General features: G+C 41.0%; 1 protein-coding gene across 1 annotated transcript in view; it reads left to right on the plus strand.

The window, feature by feature from the left end:
- The window catches only part of fn1a (fibronectin 1a), a 31,772-nt gene extending 18,059 nt beyond the window's left edge, over positions 1-13,713 (plus strand). The window contains exons 21-49 of the mRNA XM_051403709.1: positions 337-431; positions 822-990; positions 1,135-1,221; positions 1,489-1,680; positions 2,304-2,576; positions 3,216-3,330; positions 3,466-3,542; positions 3,632-3,721; positions 3,812-4,078; positions 4,196-4,312; positions 4,419-4,583; positions 4,671-4,826; positions 4,977-5,090; positions 5,217-5,486; positions 5,625-5,836; positions 6,373-6,460; positions 6,637-6,822; positions 7,003-7,092; positions 7,382-7,573; positions 7,742-7,831; positions 8,827-8,929; positions 9,060-9,279; positions 9,705-9,875; positions 9,958-10,096; positions 10,236-10,403; positions 11,445-11,570; positions 11,822-11,928; positions 12,127-12,246; positions 12,382-13,713. Coding sequence (XP_051259669.1) covers positions 337-431; positions 822-990; positions 1,135-1,221; positions 1,489-1,680; positions 2,304-2,576; positions 3,216-3,330; positions 3,466-3,542; positions 3,632-3,721; positions 3,812-4,078; positions 4,196-4,312; positions 4,419-4,583; positions 4,671-4,826; positions 4,977-5,090; positions 5,217-5,486; positions 5,625-5,836; positions 6,373-6,460; positions 6,637-6,822; positions 7,003-7,092; positions 7,382-7,573; positions 7,742-7,831; positions 8,827-8,929; positions 9,060-9,279; positions 9,705-9,875; positions 9,958-10,096; positions 10,236-10,403; positions 11,445-11,570; positions 11,822-11,928; positions 12,127-12,246; positions 12,382-12,450 — 4,268 coding nt within the window. The 3' untranslated portion in view covers positions 12,451-13,713. The remainder of the gene's footprint in view (positions 1-336; positions 432-821; positions 991-1,134; positions 1,222-1,488; positions 1,681-2,303; positions 2,577-3,215; positions 3,331-3,465; positions 3,543-3,631; positions 3,722-3,811; positions 4,079-4,195; positions 4,313-4,418; positions 4,584-4,670; positions 4,827-4,976; positions 5,091-5,216; positions 5,487-5,624; positions 5,837-6,372; positions 6,461-6,636; positions 6,823-7,002; positions 7,093-7,381; positions 7,574-7,741; positions 7,832-8,826; positions 8,930-9,059; positions 9,280-9,704; positions 9,876-9,957; positions 10,097-10,235; positions 10,404-11,444; positions 11,571-11,821; positions 11,929-12,126; positions 12,247-12,381) is intronic.
- The last annotated feature ends 280 nt before the right edge of the window (positions 13,714-13,993 follow it).

Below are 13,993 nucleotides of genomic sequence, written 5' to 3' on the forward strand. Positions count from 1 at the left end.
GTGTCTTATGCATATGCTAATGAGTTACTGTGTATATGCTCAAAGGGTGCTTGTGTTTTCTTGTGCAGATTATTGTTTGACTGGTACAATATTTGTTTGACAAACTTTTCAGTGTATTTTAAAGTGTTATGTTACATTTGTCATGTAGAAAACATGCAAAAAAATATTGGCATTGGTCAGCTTTGCACTGGCTTTATTGAATCTTGGAAACATACAGTTGAGTGGAAAGATAGGTGCGATCTTTTAGATGTACACACCGGGAGATGCTTGTGTCTTCTTGCATACCATGACACAAAAACTGATCAGAACATGCTTTTACTCTCTGTGTGTTTGCAGCCCCGCCAATGGGCAATGCTCCTCATTTCAGCACTGATGTGACTGACACCTCCATTATAATCTCCTGGACTCCAGTTCCCCGCATTGAATACAAGGTACACTCACTGCAAATACATAACATTCAAAGTGTTTTTTTATATTTATTATATAAATGTAACCATGTTTCCTATTTTGTCCTTTAAAAACCAACATCCTGATTGTGTGATTGTCTTCATATGCAAATTATTTCCTTCCATTTGATGTGGAAAGCACATTCCAGTAACTCTCAGTTTAGGTCAGGCCCCATTGGGGTTAGATAACACAGGGACCACAGAACTCAGGGATTAATATGATTGGTCAGAATATGTAACACCAGGGATGAGAATGTTCTCCTGGCTTCCATGTTCTTGGGAAAACATTAGCCTCTGACCTTTACCTCCTGTACCCCCAATCTGTGTCTCTCTCTCTCTGCTGTCTCTCTGACACTATCTGCATTCATCTTGTAGTTGACAGTACGTCCCAGTCAAGGGGGAGAAGCCCCCAGAGACGTGACCTCTGACTCTGGGAGTATTTATGTTTCTGGTCTGACTCCGGGAGTGGAGTACACCTACAGTGTCCAGCCAATCATAAACGGCCATGAGCAGGGAACCCCAATCACACGCCGAGTTGTCACACGTAAGAACAAACCAATAAATATTGACTCTGTCACCTTTTGTTCTTTTGTACCTCATTGCTTGCTGTTTTCTTTGCTTCTCCAGTGCTTATTCTTTATTTTACTATTATTGCTCCTCTGACTCTTGTTTTTCTTTTCGTCTCCAGCTCTGTCTCCTCCCACTGATCTCAACCTGGAGTCAAACCCAGGCACTGGAGAGCTCACAGTCCAGTGGAACGGGGCCAGTACACCAGGTACACACACACTAGATGTTCATGGAAAAACAAAGTATCTAGTCACTGAGCATATATCAGTTATTCAGTCAACAACTTAATAGTATGCCTCTCGTACTTTTTATAACATTTCTTAGAGCAACTTGATTCATTTCTTCTCCATTTTGTACATTGATTCATCCATCAGTCAGTAAGCTACTAGTCTCTTAAGACATTGCTAATCTGATTTTTGTTGCAACAACTCTTTAATTTTCCTTCTTTTTCTTTCTTCAACTCTCTCCCTCCAAGACATCACTGGCTACAGAGTGACATGCACTCCCACCAATGGGCAGCAAGGAAACAGCGTGGAGGAGTTTGTAGAGGCAGGTCAGAACTCCTGCACCCTGGAGAACCTCAGTCCAGGAGTGGAGTACAACGTCAGTGTTGTTACTGTTAAGGATGATATGGAGAGCACCCCTGTATCAACTACCATTACACCAAGTGAGTTTTTATGGATTTTTTGAGACCATGGGGAATGGATATTCAACATTTAGAGAGTCTGGCCTGATTATGATCATTTTGTTTGGGAAACTTTTATGTAGTCAGGTAAGATCAAACTGTCACTCACAGAAGCCCCATTTTTAAATTAACACATTATGTTGAAAGTTAATGTTAAAATGACACATTAGCTTTCAATAATAAATGGATGCTTCCTCTGCTCTGTTAGCATTGCTGCTCTTAGCATCAGCAGCTGAGAGGCTATGCAAAACTACCAGGACTGTTTTGCAACACTAATGCACACTATTTCCTGTGTATATATTAAAAATGTTCAACAGAAACGCTTCATTGAACATTTGAAACCTGACTAGATGGTGATATATACCAGGAAATGAATTAGCTCTTCCATTGGTGGGATATGCTGAATATCTCACCGTACTGGAAGACTATTTTTGTTGCTTGCCTTGACCACTGCTCCTTTCTTTTTTTCTGTTGTTTTCCTCTTTGTGGCCCTTGTGTCCATCCCTTCCCTTCCACCTTTGTTTGTTTGGCGTTTCTGTTGTCCCCTCTCTTTCTTTCATCTCTACTACACCCCTTCCCTCCAATCCTCCCTTCCACCTACCCAGATGTCCCACAGCTGACGGACCTCACCTTCAACGACGTGAGCGACACCACCATAAGCCTCCGCTGGTCACCGCTCAACACCACAGCCATCACAGGTTACAGGATCACAGTGGTGGCAGCCGGCGAGAGCGTACCCATCTTTGAAGACATGGTTCTGCCAACAACTGGTCATTATACTGTCTACGGACTGGAGCCTGGTATTGACTATGACATCAGTGTGATCACTGTGACGGAGAATGGCGAGAGCGAGCCCACCACAGTCACTCAGCAGACCTGTAAGATCCATGTTTCTACCAAACCAAAAAGAGTTCCTTTACTACTAATATCATTAAAAGTACATGCATTTTATTGTTGGAAGAGCCATTCAGTTATAAATGGGAATACCTATCTGTCATAAATATCCTTTAGGTAGATAGGGAGTGTAATTTGAATTGCCTGCGAGGGAGTCACAAATCACATTGTGTGTGCTGAGTTATATAATGTAATGAGGCTCTTATTAACCCTAAGACATGTGTCTTCAAAGTAAACCTTTTAAGTTGCTGATGTAATTTCACTGCATGCTGTGTTGTCAGTTTAATAATCCTCTTTGTGTGTGTACACATGGACATCTGTTTTTAGTTGAGGGTTTTTTTTATCATACTGAGGCTCATTTTGCCCCCCAATGCAAACACTGCTTGTTCTCTCACTTTTAAGATGTCGTAAAACTTCAGACTTTACACTGACACACACATAAAACACACTCTTCCCTTTAGAAAAGGCAGAGTACTTTAAGTCATGTTGTTTCTCTTTCTACCTATTTTACAATTTATTATAAGTTAAAGGTGGACCACCTTTAACTTCAGCAATAACAAATCTTATAAATCTATCAGGATCTTTTGAATACAGCTTGAATCAATCTGCTCTCTTTGTAATAGCTGTACCAGCTCCCACTGATCTGGGCTTTGGCCAGGTTGGGTCAGACAATATAGAAGTCACCTGGGTCTCTCCCCGTGTCCCTAACCCTGCTGACATCAACAGCTTCCTCATCAGGTATGAAGAAACATAATGTTCTTAAAGCTCACTGTTGTTTATTTATGATTTGCTCTTGAATACAGAGTGATTTTTAGTAAACCCAAATGTGAAAAACATAACTGACTCCGTGTTTTTGGTGTCCTTATTATTCAGGTATCATCCCATTGATGATGAAGATGACATTACAGAAACCAGCGTACCAGGCAGGAGTAACAACGTGGTGCTAAGGAGTAAGTCATAGCAAAAATACAGAATAAACAACAACACAGACACACAAACAACTACATTTGTATTTATTTTTATTTTTTACTGTCCACAGACTTGCTGCCAAACACAGAGTATCTGGTGAGCGTGGTGTGTGTTTATGAGCAGAGAGAGAGCTCACCACTTGTCGGCACACAGAAAACAGGTGAGTCTTGCATAGAAGGATTATTTAAATGCTATTATTTAGGAGACCTGGACCTTCATGCAGCCTTTTCTGTCTCCCAACCTTCTTCAGCTCTGGATTCACCAGTTGGCCTGCGCTTCTCTGAGATCTTCACCAACTCCTTTACCATCCACTGGCTCGCACCCCAGAGCAAAATCACCGGTTACCGTATCCGTTACCAGATGGTCAGCGGCGGGAGAGCGAAGGACGAGAGGCTGCCCCCTTCCAGGAACCACTTTACCCTGACAGGACTCACTCCAGACACTGAATATTTGGTCAACATCTTTGCAGTGAGCAGGACGCAAGAGAGCCTACCGCTCAGTGGGACACAGAAGACAAGTATGAAATCCTGATTTAATACCTGATTTCCTCCAGTTACTTAATATATTAATAACATTAATATCAAAAATGTTGTTTATTTATTTTTTTGTCTCTGGATTTTCACTCTCTCTCCAGTTTCTGATGCTCCCACAGAACTAGAAGTGCTAGACTCCTCCCCCACCAGCATCACCGTCCGTTGGGACGCTCCACCTGTCACTGTGCGCTACTACAGGATCACTCATGGAGAGTCCGGTGAGCTGCTCATAATGGCCTTTTCTATTTCAAACAGTGTCCATTTACAGTGTAAATTTTGTATTTGGAAAGACTAACTTTTATCACATTGTCATTCTTTATGCAGGAGGTCATAGTAACCCTAAGGAGTTCACAGTCCCTGGCTCTCAGTCCACTGCCACAATCACTAACCTGAAGCCTGGCACTGACTACACCATCACTGTCTATGCTGTGACTGGTAGAGGAGACAGCCCCGCTTCCAGTACTCCAATCTATGTCACACACAAGACAGGTACAGGCACACACAGTCACCCATTTCTGTGATTATCCTGCCTCCTTCCATTTCCACTCAGTGCGCTTCGTATTCTTCCTCTCTTAGGCGTTGACTCTCCCTCTGAAATGGAGGTGATGGATGTGAAGGACAACAGTGTCACAGTGAGGTGGAGCCCTGCCCAGGGTCCAATCAAGGGGTACAGGGTGACTGGGGTCCCCAGAAATGGACAGGGGCCATCTTTCACTGAGGTGGTGGCTCCAGGTATATTGTTTAACTGAACTTCCCTGTATGTAGTGTTTTGTTAGTATTTTAAAGCTTGGTTAGCAACACAGCATGCGTAAACATTTAATCTTTTTAATTTATTTAAACTCTAATCTACTGTATTAATATATCTTTCCTTTTCTTTTCCAGACCAGACAGAGATTACTTTCTCAGGACTGATGCCCACAGTAGAGTATGTTCTGAGTGTTTACGCTCTTGGACAAGATGGAGAGAGCTCTCCAGTGGTGGTGAATGCTTTAACAAGTAAGGATTTACACTTTATAGAGAGATATTTGTGAAATATTGTCTGCCAAACTTTCACTAATTAAAAAACAACCTACTGACCTCTCCCCCTACTTCTCCAACCCCACCACCTTGCCACCTTTTTAGATGTAGACCATCCCAAGGACCTGACCTTCTCAGATATCGACTCCACCTCACTGCGAATCACCTGGGACAGTCCAGAGGGAATTGTTACATCTTACCGGGTCTTATATTCAAGTCCAGAGGAGGGTGAGAGAGAGCTGCGCCCTGCTCCCAGAGCAGATGCAGAGTCCACGATTATCTATGGTCTGCAACCCGGCACTGAATATACTGTGAAAGTCATCGCTGTGCATGATGACACAGCCAGCACACCACTAGTGGGGACACAAGCTACAGGTATGGAAGGAAATTGGTTCTAGATGTTACATACAGATAAGAAAAAAGTGAATTAAAATGGACAGTTATCATTGAGCATCTCCCTCTTACAATGCAGTCTCCCTCTATCCCTCATATTATAATCTTTCCTCCCCCCAGCCATCTCAGCCCCGACCAACCTCCAGTTCTCCCAGCTTAGCCCTACCTCTTTCACTATGCGCTGGGCTGTTCCGGGTCAGGAAAACCGACTAAGTGGCCTAACGGGCCTCACTGGCTACCGTGTGGTGGTGAACCCAAAGAACAAGAGCGGCCCTACCAAGGAGATTAACTTGGCCCCAGACGCCACACAGGCACACATCTCTGGACTCATGGTCAGTGTGGCTCTGTGAATGTGCATGAATGACCATTGTTTTTTTTTTGTCACATGAAAATACGTTTTAAGTGAGTGTAAGTGCAGTGAAACTATGCCGTTTTTGCATGAAAATGGACTTAAAGAGATGTGCATCACAGCGCATGTTGTCCCATAGGATCACCGTTACATTGCAACAATAGCAGAACTAAGAAAAATGTGCAGCATAGATTATATAGTTTTTTATTTTTATGCCCTAGTGAAATAATTAGGGAAACCTTCTTATGTTGTCAACTACAACTTACTAGAAAGTTCTAGCCCTGGCTTTAGCACAATCACATGTGCACTAACAAACACACACAGAGACACAAACACTTACTGATCTCACAGACAAAAAGAAAGTTATAGGCAGACTCATACCTCTGGGTACATATGCATAAACATGTAGAAACAGTTATTGTACCTCCAGCCAGCATACTTAAAATCAGTCCCATGGAGACTGTAACACTGTGAGAGACTGAAGTCTTTTTTTTTTCTCCTTTTCTCCATCTCCTTTAGGTTGCAACTACCTATGAAGTCTATGTTTATGCCTTGAAAAACTCTCTGACCAGCAGGCCAGTCCAAGGAGAGGTCACCACTCTGGAGAGTGAGTATCTAACTAAATTCTGACAGATTAACGCATTGATTTCATATGTGAAAACCGAGAGGTGACGTTCTTGTTACAGGAACGATACAGTTTTGTGTTTATTCCATCATTACAAAATATTTACTCTTACTCCTTTCTCAACCTTATTTTCTCTCTCCTTCCTCCTCGTCCTCAAGATATCAGCCCCCCTCGTCGTGTGCGTATCTCTGATGTTAACGACTCTTCCATCACTCTGACCTGGCGCTCCAAGACAGAAATCATCTCAGGCTTCCTGGTTGAGGCCACACCCACCACCTCATCCACCGGCTACATACCCATTCAAAAGACCATCAGCCCTGACTTGCGTTCATACACTATTACAGGTACATACATATGAGAATCTAAAGCATTTAAATGCACAAAGATGTTGTGTATACCCCTCGACTGTAAAAATAATGTAGAACTGCGTACACTATATGCAAGAATCAACATCCTATTCTTAGTATTACTACACAGAGGCACACACCCTCCCTCACTAACCTGTCACTGTGTCTTCACTTCAGGTCTGGAGCCAGGTACCAATTATAAGATCAACATCTATACACTGAAAGGGAATGGACGCAGCGCACCTCTCACTCTCACTGCCACCACAGGTAACCATTAATCTCTATCCTACAGTGTCAGTCAATAATAGTATATCACTTTGAGTTTGACATTGCAGCATGGCAAGAAATATTTATTTGTGTATATTATATATGTAATACTTTATCGGGGTGAAATACTCAAATTTATTTATGTATTCAGAAAAATGAAGATGATAGCAGTTTAAATCTTAAATCGGCTTGAAGTAGAACTTCATAAAGTCTGCTTCAAATATTACAATGAAAATATAAGAAGCTGGCATTATTTATGAATACTTACTTGCTTGTCTGTCTCCCCCAGCCAAACCAGTGGTCATCCCACCCACCAATATCCGCTTCACCTCCCTGAACCCTAGCAGCATCTCTTTCACCTGGGAGCCGTCCCACAGTCCAGGGGTTACTGGGTATTATGTCACCTACGAGGAGGCCGGGGGTTTGCCTCGAGAAGTTACACCCAGACCCCATGCAGGCCAGAGCTACGCCATTATCAATGGTGAGTGTGGAGCATGAGACTTACTGTACAGCAGTGGTTTATTTTCCCTACATTAATCATATTCATTCCAATCCATATCTTACCCCTGGTCATAAACACCCCAGCTGTAAATACATTGATGGCGAATGACAGATGTGCATAACGTGTATTTATTATGTTTGGTCATAGGTCTGAAACCAGCAACAGAATATGTCATTAAGATTGTTGCCCTGCAGAATGCTTTGAGAAGCACACCTCTAGTGGGAAAAGCCAGAACACGTAAGTAGACCCATAAACAACCTGATAGAATGAATAGCCAATGCAAACTTCACTTTTTTTTCTTTTGTTAAAGTGTAGATTGCTACCATGTGAAAAATATTTAAGACACAGTGACAATGTCAAAAGGCATTTTTTATTCTACCTTCCTCTGTCATTTTGTAGAAAGGGCACTGAACACTTCCCTTGCAAAGAGGAAAACAATATCCCTATCATCCTTTCAGCTTAAATTATGATATTCTTTAAGGTATTACATTCTACTAATACAACTATCAGCTATAAAGTCCTCCCATGAAGATGTTGATAAAACCATAAAATACAACATTTCGGCTGTTTTTTATATTACCGTCTTTCAGGAGTTTTGCCAACAATTGCACTAATTAGATGAAGTAATCTTGTTCCTCCACTCCAGGAGAGAATTTGGTCTGATTATGCTTATTTATCATAATGTTGTTGTAATGAAGAATAAACTTCTGTTACAGACATGGGTTTTTATCCCACCGACTTGTTTTTAACTACATCAGTTATTTAAGCCATAACAGCACTATTTATTTCTGTTAGTAATTTTCTTTAAATTAACAAGTAAAAGTTTCCATTTGTTTGAGAGCTATGCTCTACTGCCCTCTGCTGGCTTTCTTCTCTAACAACTGCTAAAGTAGAATTACAGCATCTGGCCCTTGACATTTATATTTCTATTTATATTCTTCCATACTAAACACTGATGTTAAGATGTGGGAAATCCACATCTTCAGCATCATCAGTACAACAACTATAGCACCAACCAGGTGCCAAAAAAATGTGATAACTTACTGTTAACCCTCTCTGTGTATTCGTTCATTATCAGAGATGAGCAAGTTAATGGGTTTTTTTGTTGTTTGAGAAGCACAGTGGAAACACAACCGTCTTGTGTTTTTACCTGCTAAAAATTCTAGGTAGTGGATCTGTGCATTTGCTTTGCCTTGCTTGCTTTTAACAGCTAGCATACATATCTCTCTCAGAGCCAATTCATGATCTATTGGTCCCCGAGCTGCCACAGCTTCCTGTTCCTCACCGACCCAGCACTGACATCCTGGATGTTCCAGAGACCTTCAACGACAAGATGTAAGAACCTGGATAATCATACTGAAACTATTTGGCACAGAAATGCTTTTTTTCTTTTTTTTGCACATGCTTTTTCCCATTCGCATATCGATTTCGTTTTCTTTTCTCATTGCTCTCTTTCTGTGTCCAGTTTCGACTCCAACCATGTTCACTTGGCTGGTACTAGTGGCCAGAGCCAACCAGGCCAACAGGGCCAGCACATCTATACAGAGTACCAGAACCTTGGCCCTAATAACGGACTTCATGGCCCCTTCAGTGGACCAAAAGAAGGCCAGAGACCGACTCTGAGAGAACCCCTGGTTTATATTCCTGTAGCAGGCCCTGATGGAAACAGAGTACCCCTGGTTAAGGTGTGTGAGACTTCAATAATCTGTTTTAATAATGTTGTGAACATATATAATTTGTCCACTACAATTTAGAGTTGCTCTAAGCCTCTGCACAAGTAATATGTATCTGTAAAAATATGTGTCAGTCATATTGCAATTACTGTTTTTAGGTTATAAAATGTTCTGTTATCTTGATCAGGATAAACAGGCTGCACAAAACTGTGGTTTAAATTAAAACCTCTCAGCTGATCCACTTTGTTTATATCATAGACAAAATGGTGGATGATTAAGATATGTAGTTTAGTAGTCTTTTTTCTTATTTATAAATAAAGAACTTGAATATAAGCTAAACAGGAGGGTTGATAAATCATTAGTTGTCAAAAAAGTGTCAACGTTTCTGGTGATTTGATGACCTCACATTATCTCTATACTGATGTTTGATGCCGTAGGTGAGCGACGGTCCTCTTCCAGGTCTTGCCTTTGGTTTCCCTGACAACGAAACTGAGTTGCCCCAAGAAGCACAGACAGTCACAACCATCTCCTGGCAACCCATTCCTCAGACATCAGAGTATGAGGTGTCCTGCAACCCTATTACACACCTGGAGGAAAGGGGCTTCCAGGTAAACACACACATAGTCACACACACTTATTTACTGCTGGAGATGTAAGGACTACTTATTAACTTTCTCTCCCTCCATATAGATGCGTCTTCCTGGCACCTCCAACAGCGCCACACTGATCGGATTGACATCCGGAGCTTCCTATAACGTCGTAGTAGAGGCAATGCGGGGCGGAGCTAAAGAGAAGGTTTTGGAGGAAGTCGTAACCGTTGGCAATGCCGGTACAGTAGTCCACACTGACAAAGCGTACTAAGAGAACTAGCATATTGTGTGTATCATCTGTCACAACAAGTTAGGACAAGGTAAAACACATAAGTTGGTTCTATTCTAATATTATTATTTTTTTCTTCCATCCCTTAGTTCCAGGTGACATCCCCATTACCACCAACCGGGATGTGTGCTACGACACATTCACACAAACCTACCATGAGGTGGGCTCAGAATGGGAGCGCATGTCTGAGACGGGCTTCAAGCTGTGGTGCCGCTGCCTGGGGCTGGGCAGTGGCCATTTTAGGTGTGATTCATCCAGTGAGTGGCTAAATAACCCCATCCCAGCATGCTTTGCAAACACACCATGGAATTAGAAATCATATAATTCCATGTGAATTACTCAAGAGGAATTTATAAGAGGAAATGAATATATCACATTCAGTCAAAACTGAAAAGACTTTAAAAAATGAATACATTTTACATTGTACACATTATAAATTCCTTTGCTACAGCTCAAAAGCCATAGAATTGTATAGTTCATGTTCTATGTGAAGCAGCATGAAGTAATAAAATACTGGCATGGGCATACTGCCTTTTTCTCGTATGTTACTTTATATAGTGTTACAGATTTTCAGATATAATTTTTCTACAAAAATGCACCATAAATTGGTCATTTCTTTACTATGTACGAGCCTGTCTGTAGTCTGCCCATGTTGGTTTCTCTTCTCTGCCTTTGTTAACTGTGAGAACATCACATTAAGAGGCCAAAAAGCTAAGCTAACTGACCAGCGTCAGTCTCAGTTATTTGTATTGTCCAAAGAGCTAACACGACAATACCAGAAACTGAGCTCACCCTCCATTCGCCATAGGTTCAAAGTCATTTCACTGTCTGTATGTCTGTGTCTGTCCCCCTCACTGGGACAATGTGTATATTCAACTGAGAACCAGTCAAAATCAGCCCTGCCTAATATAAAGTGATTACAAATTTTCTGAAACACAAATATATGATATGTATTATATCAGCACAATGATGATGAAGAATTTTGCTGTGAATCTTTCTCTGCTGTGTGAAGACAAAAAGTTTGAACTTTTGAGTAGTTTGGCTGCTCTCTACATTGACTAATGAACCTCTCTCAAATATCCACTTCCCCCTCCTTCCTCTCATTCTACTCACCTTTTGCCCTCCCCATCCTCTCCATTTCAATCCAACCTTCCTCCTTCATGCCATCCTCATGCATTTCTCTCATCCCTCCTCTGCTCTTCACTCCCTTTATCCTCTTTTTTTCTCTCTCTCGCGCTCTCTCTCTCTCTCTCTACCTCTCTACCTCTCTACCTCTCTACCTTTCTGCCTGCTTTCAGAGTGGTGTCATGACAATGGCAATAACTACCGCGTCGGCGAGAAGTGGGATCGGCACGCTGAGAACGGTCACATGATGAGCTGCACCTGCCTGGGAAATGGCAAGGGAGAATTCAAATGTGAACCCCGTAAGTATAGAAAGGCACGCACACGCACACGCACACACACACAACTAGACCTACACATGACCACATTAGACATCAGGCCTGCAGTATTATGATTCAGGATGATTCTCTGTAGTTAAGTTTAATATATCATAATAGTAATAACCAACTATTTCTATTTAGTTGTGTTTTTTTTTTTTTAATTGGATATTTAATTTTACATTCTTGTCACATATGATGATTTTGATCTTTAATATGTAACTCTCACCCTCCAGATGACTCAACATGTTATGACGATGGAAAAATGTACCAGGTGGGAAACCAGTGGCAGAAGGAATACCTGGGTGCCATCTGTACCTGTACCTGCTATGGAGGACAACAGGTTTGTAACATTGTGGGCTGTGTGTGTGTGTGGTGCTTTATGGGTAATGTCGAACAGTACAAGTACAAATTATCTGTGTCTACCTTTTGAATGTGTGTACGCCTGTATTCAGATGCCATCAGAACTGCATTAGGGAGTCCTTGTGTTCTGTGTGTGTTTGTGTGTGTGTGCATTAACCTCTCTCCCTCCCCCCTTTAGGGCTGGCGTTGTGAGAACTGCAGAAGGCCGGGAGGACCGACTGATGTAGACGCTGGCCTCCTTCAACCTGTTAGTTCAGATACTTTCGACCGGTACAGAGAAAACGCTCTACGCAAACTGGTCAGTGTCTCACTATAGATATAATATTATGCATTAACTTCAGCATAGTTTTTGGTGATCTGTAATTTCTCATTTTAATTTATTCAAAAATAATAAATCACCTTTGTTTCCTTCTCTTCTTGCCCTACTCTCCAGAACATCCAATGTCCAATTGAATGTTTGAGGCCGGAGCTGCTTGCAGATGCTCACAGCCCCTCAGAGTAGAGAAGAGGGGAGTCTGAGTAAAGGAGGGTGAAGAAGTGAAGACCCCCTTACAGCGTCGATACCACTTCAAGAAGGACGCCTCCTCCTGCTTTGATTAAAAGAAGACATTTCCATCAGATCTGTGCCTTAAAGGTTTCCCCTCACCAAATTTAAGTGCCTTAAAGAGACTTTTCTACACCAACAAGGATTTCTTCTTCCAATTAATTTTTGACATCAATCTGTCAGAGCACAAATCCTGCTGCTTCATCACCTCAAGCCTGCCGACCCCAAACACACACACACACGCACACACACACACACACATACACTAGATGCAGTATTTTTGTGTATTTTTAATGTTGCATTGGGGCTTTTATTTTTTTATTACAACATTCCATCTTCCTTTGACCAAGACAAAACACACCAAATCTTTTATAAGATTGTGTTCCCTAATAATAACTGTAGCCTCAGTTTTCCATGATTTTGAGTCTCACTGTGACAAATATATATATATATATATTAAAAAACATTTACTTAATGATAGAATGCATTTGGGTCCCTACATTTCTAAATCAGGATATTGTGAGTTTATTGCAAAGGAATTGCAAAGGCATACATATTTCCATTGTTGCTCGACACCTACACAGCCACAGTCAGATTTAAATCAAATTGATTAAACTGTTATTAACTAGCATTCTTTTTAATGAAGGGGATTACAGTTGTAAAAGCTGTACAATAACGCAAGTGTCTTGTTCTTGCGCTCTCTGTGTGGTCAGTGTCCCTCTATCTTGATGAGCAGGACAAGGGGTCACTAAGATTTCTTTTTAAATTACATGAAATCCAAAACAACAAACTTTCCTTAAAAAGATAAGCACTGTTACTTTTGAGTCGGTATTAAAAACATTGCCTTGCTAGTATTGCAGTATAGGCTCTTGAAGTCACCATGTAGATGTGATTCTGTGATCTGTAATGTGGGTGTTGTTGAAAGTACGTGAGGTGTAGCACCTATTAAATCTATTTCAGAAGATGGCTGACCAAAAGATAAACTGTTATTTCAAAAATGTTTTGGAAAATTCACCATTATTTCCAAGTGAAATACATGTTAATTACATAAATGTTTTTATTTTTTTTTCTTTTATTTATCCCTTTTTATTCAGGCATTTTGTTCAATGCTTTTTTGGGGTGTACACTTTATTTTTGATTAACTTGTTTTTATATTGTTGGTGCCAAAATCTGAACTACTGTGGACTGAATCTTTTTAATAAACTAAAAAACAAACAAAAATCAAGCCAGTTGTTTTTATTGGGAGAGGAGTATTTTACAGGTTATGTTAGGAGGAGATGATACACAGACTTTTCATTTTTTAAAATGACTCCTGGAACCAAAGGGTGGCAGCTTTTTTTGAGATCGGAGTTGTTTGACGGCATAAAATATATATCCATTACCTCTTATAACCAGACACAAATTTCATTGGGATACGATGTATAAATTAAGAGTTTGAGCCACTTTGAATCCCCAAAGTCTTGATATCACATCCATGCTTGATATGGGATGGTATGTGCTT

This window comes from Dicentrarchus labrax, unplaced genomic scaffold (assembly GCF_905237075.1).
Source record: "Dicentrarchus labrax unplaced genomic scaffold, dlabrax2021, whole genome shotgun sequence".
Lineage (NCBI taxonomy): Eukaryota > Metazoa > Chordata > Actinopteri > Moronidae > Dicentrarchus > Dicentrarchus labrax.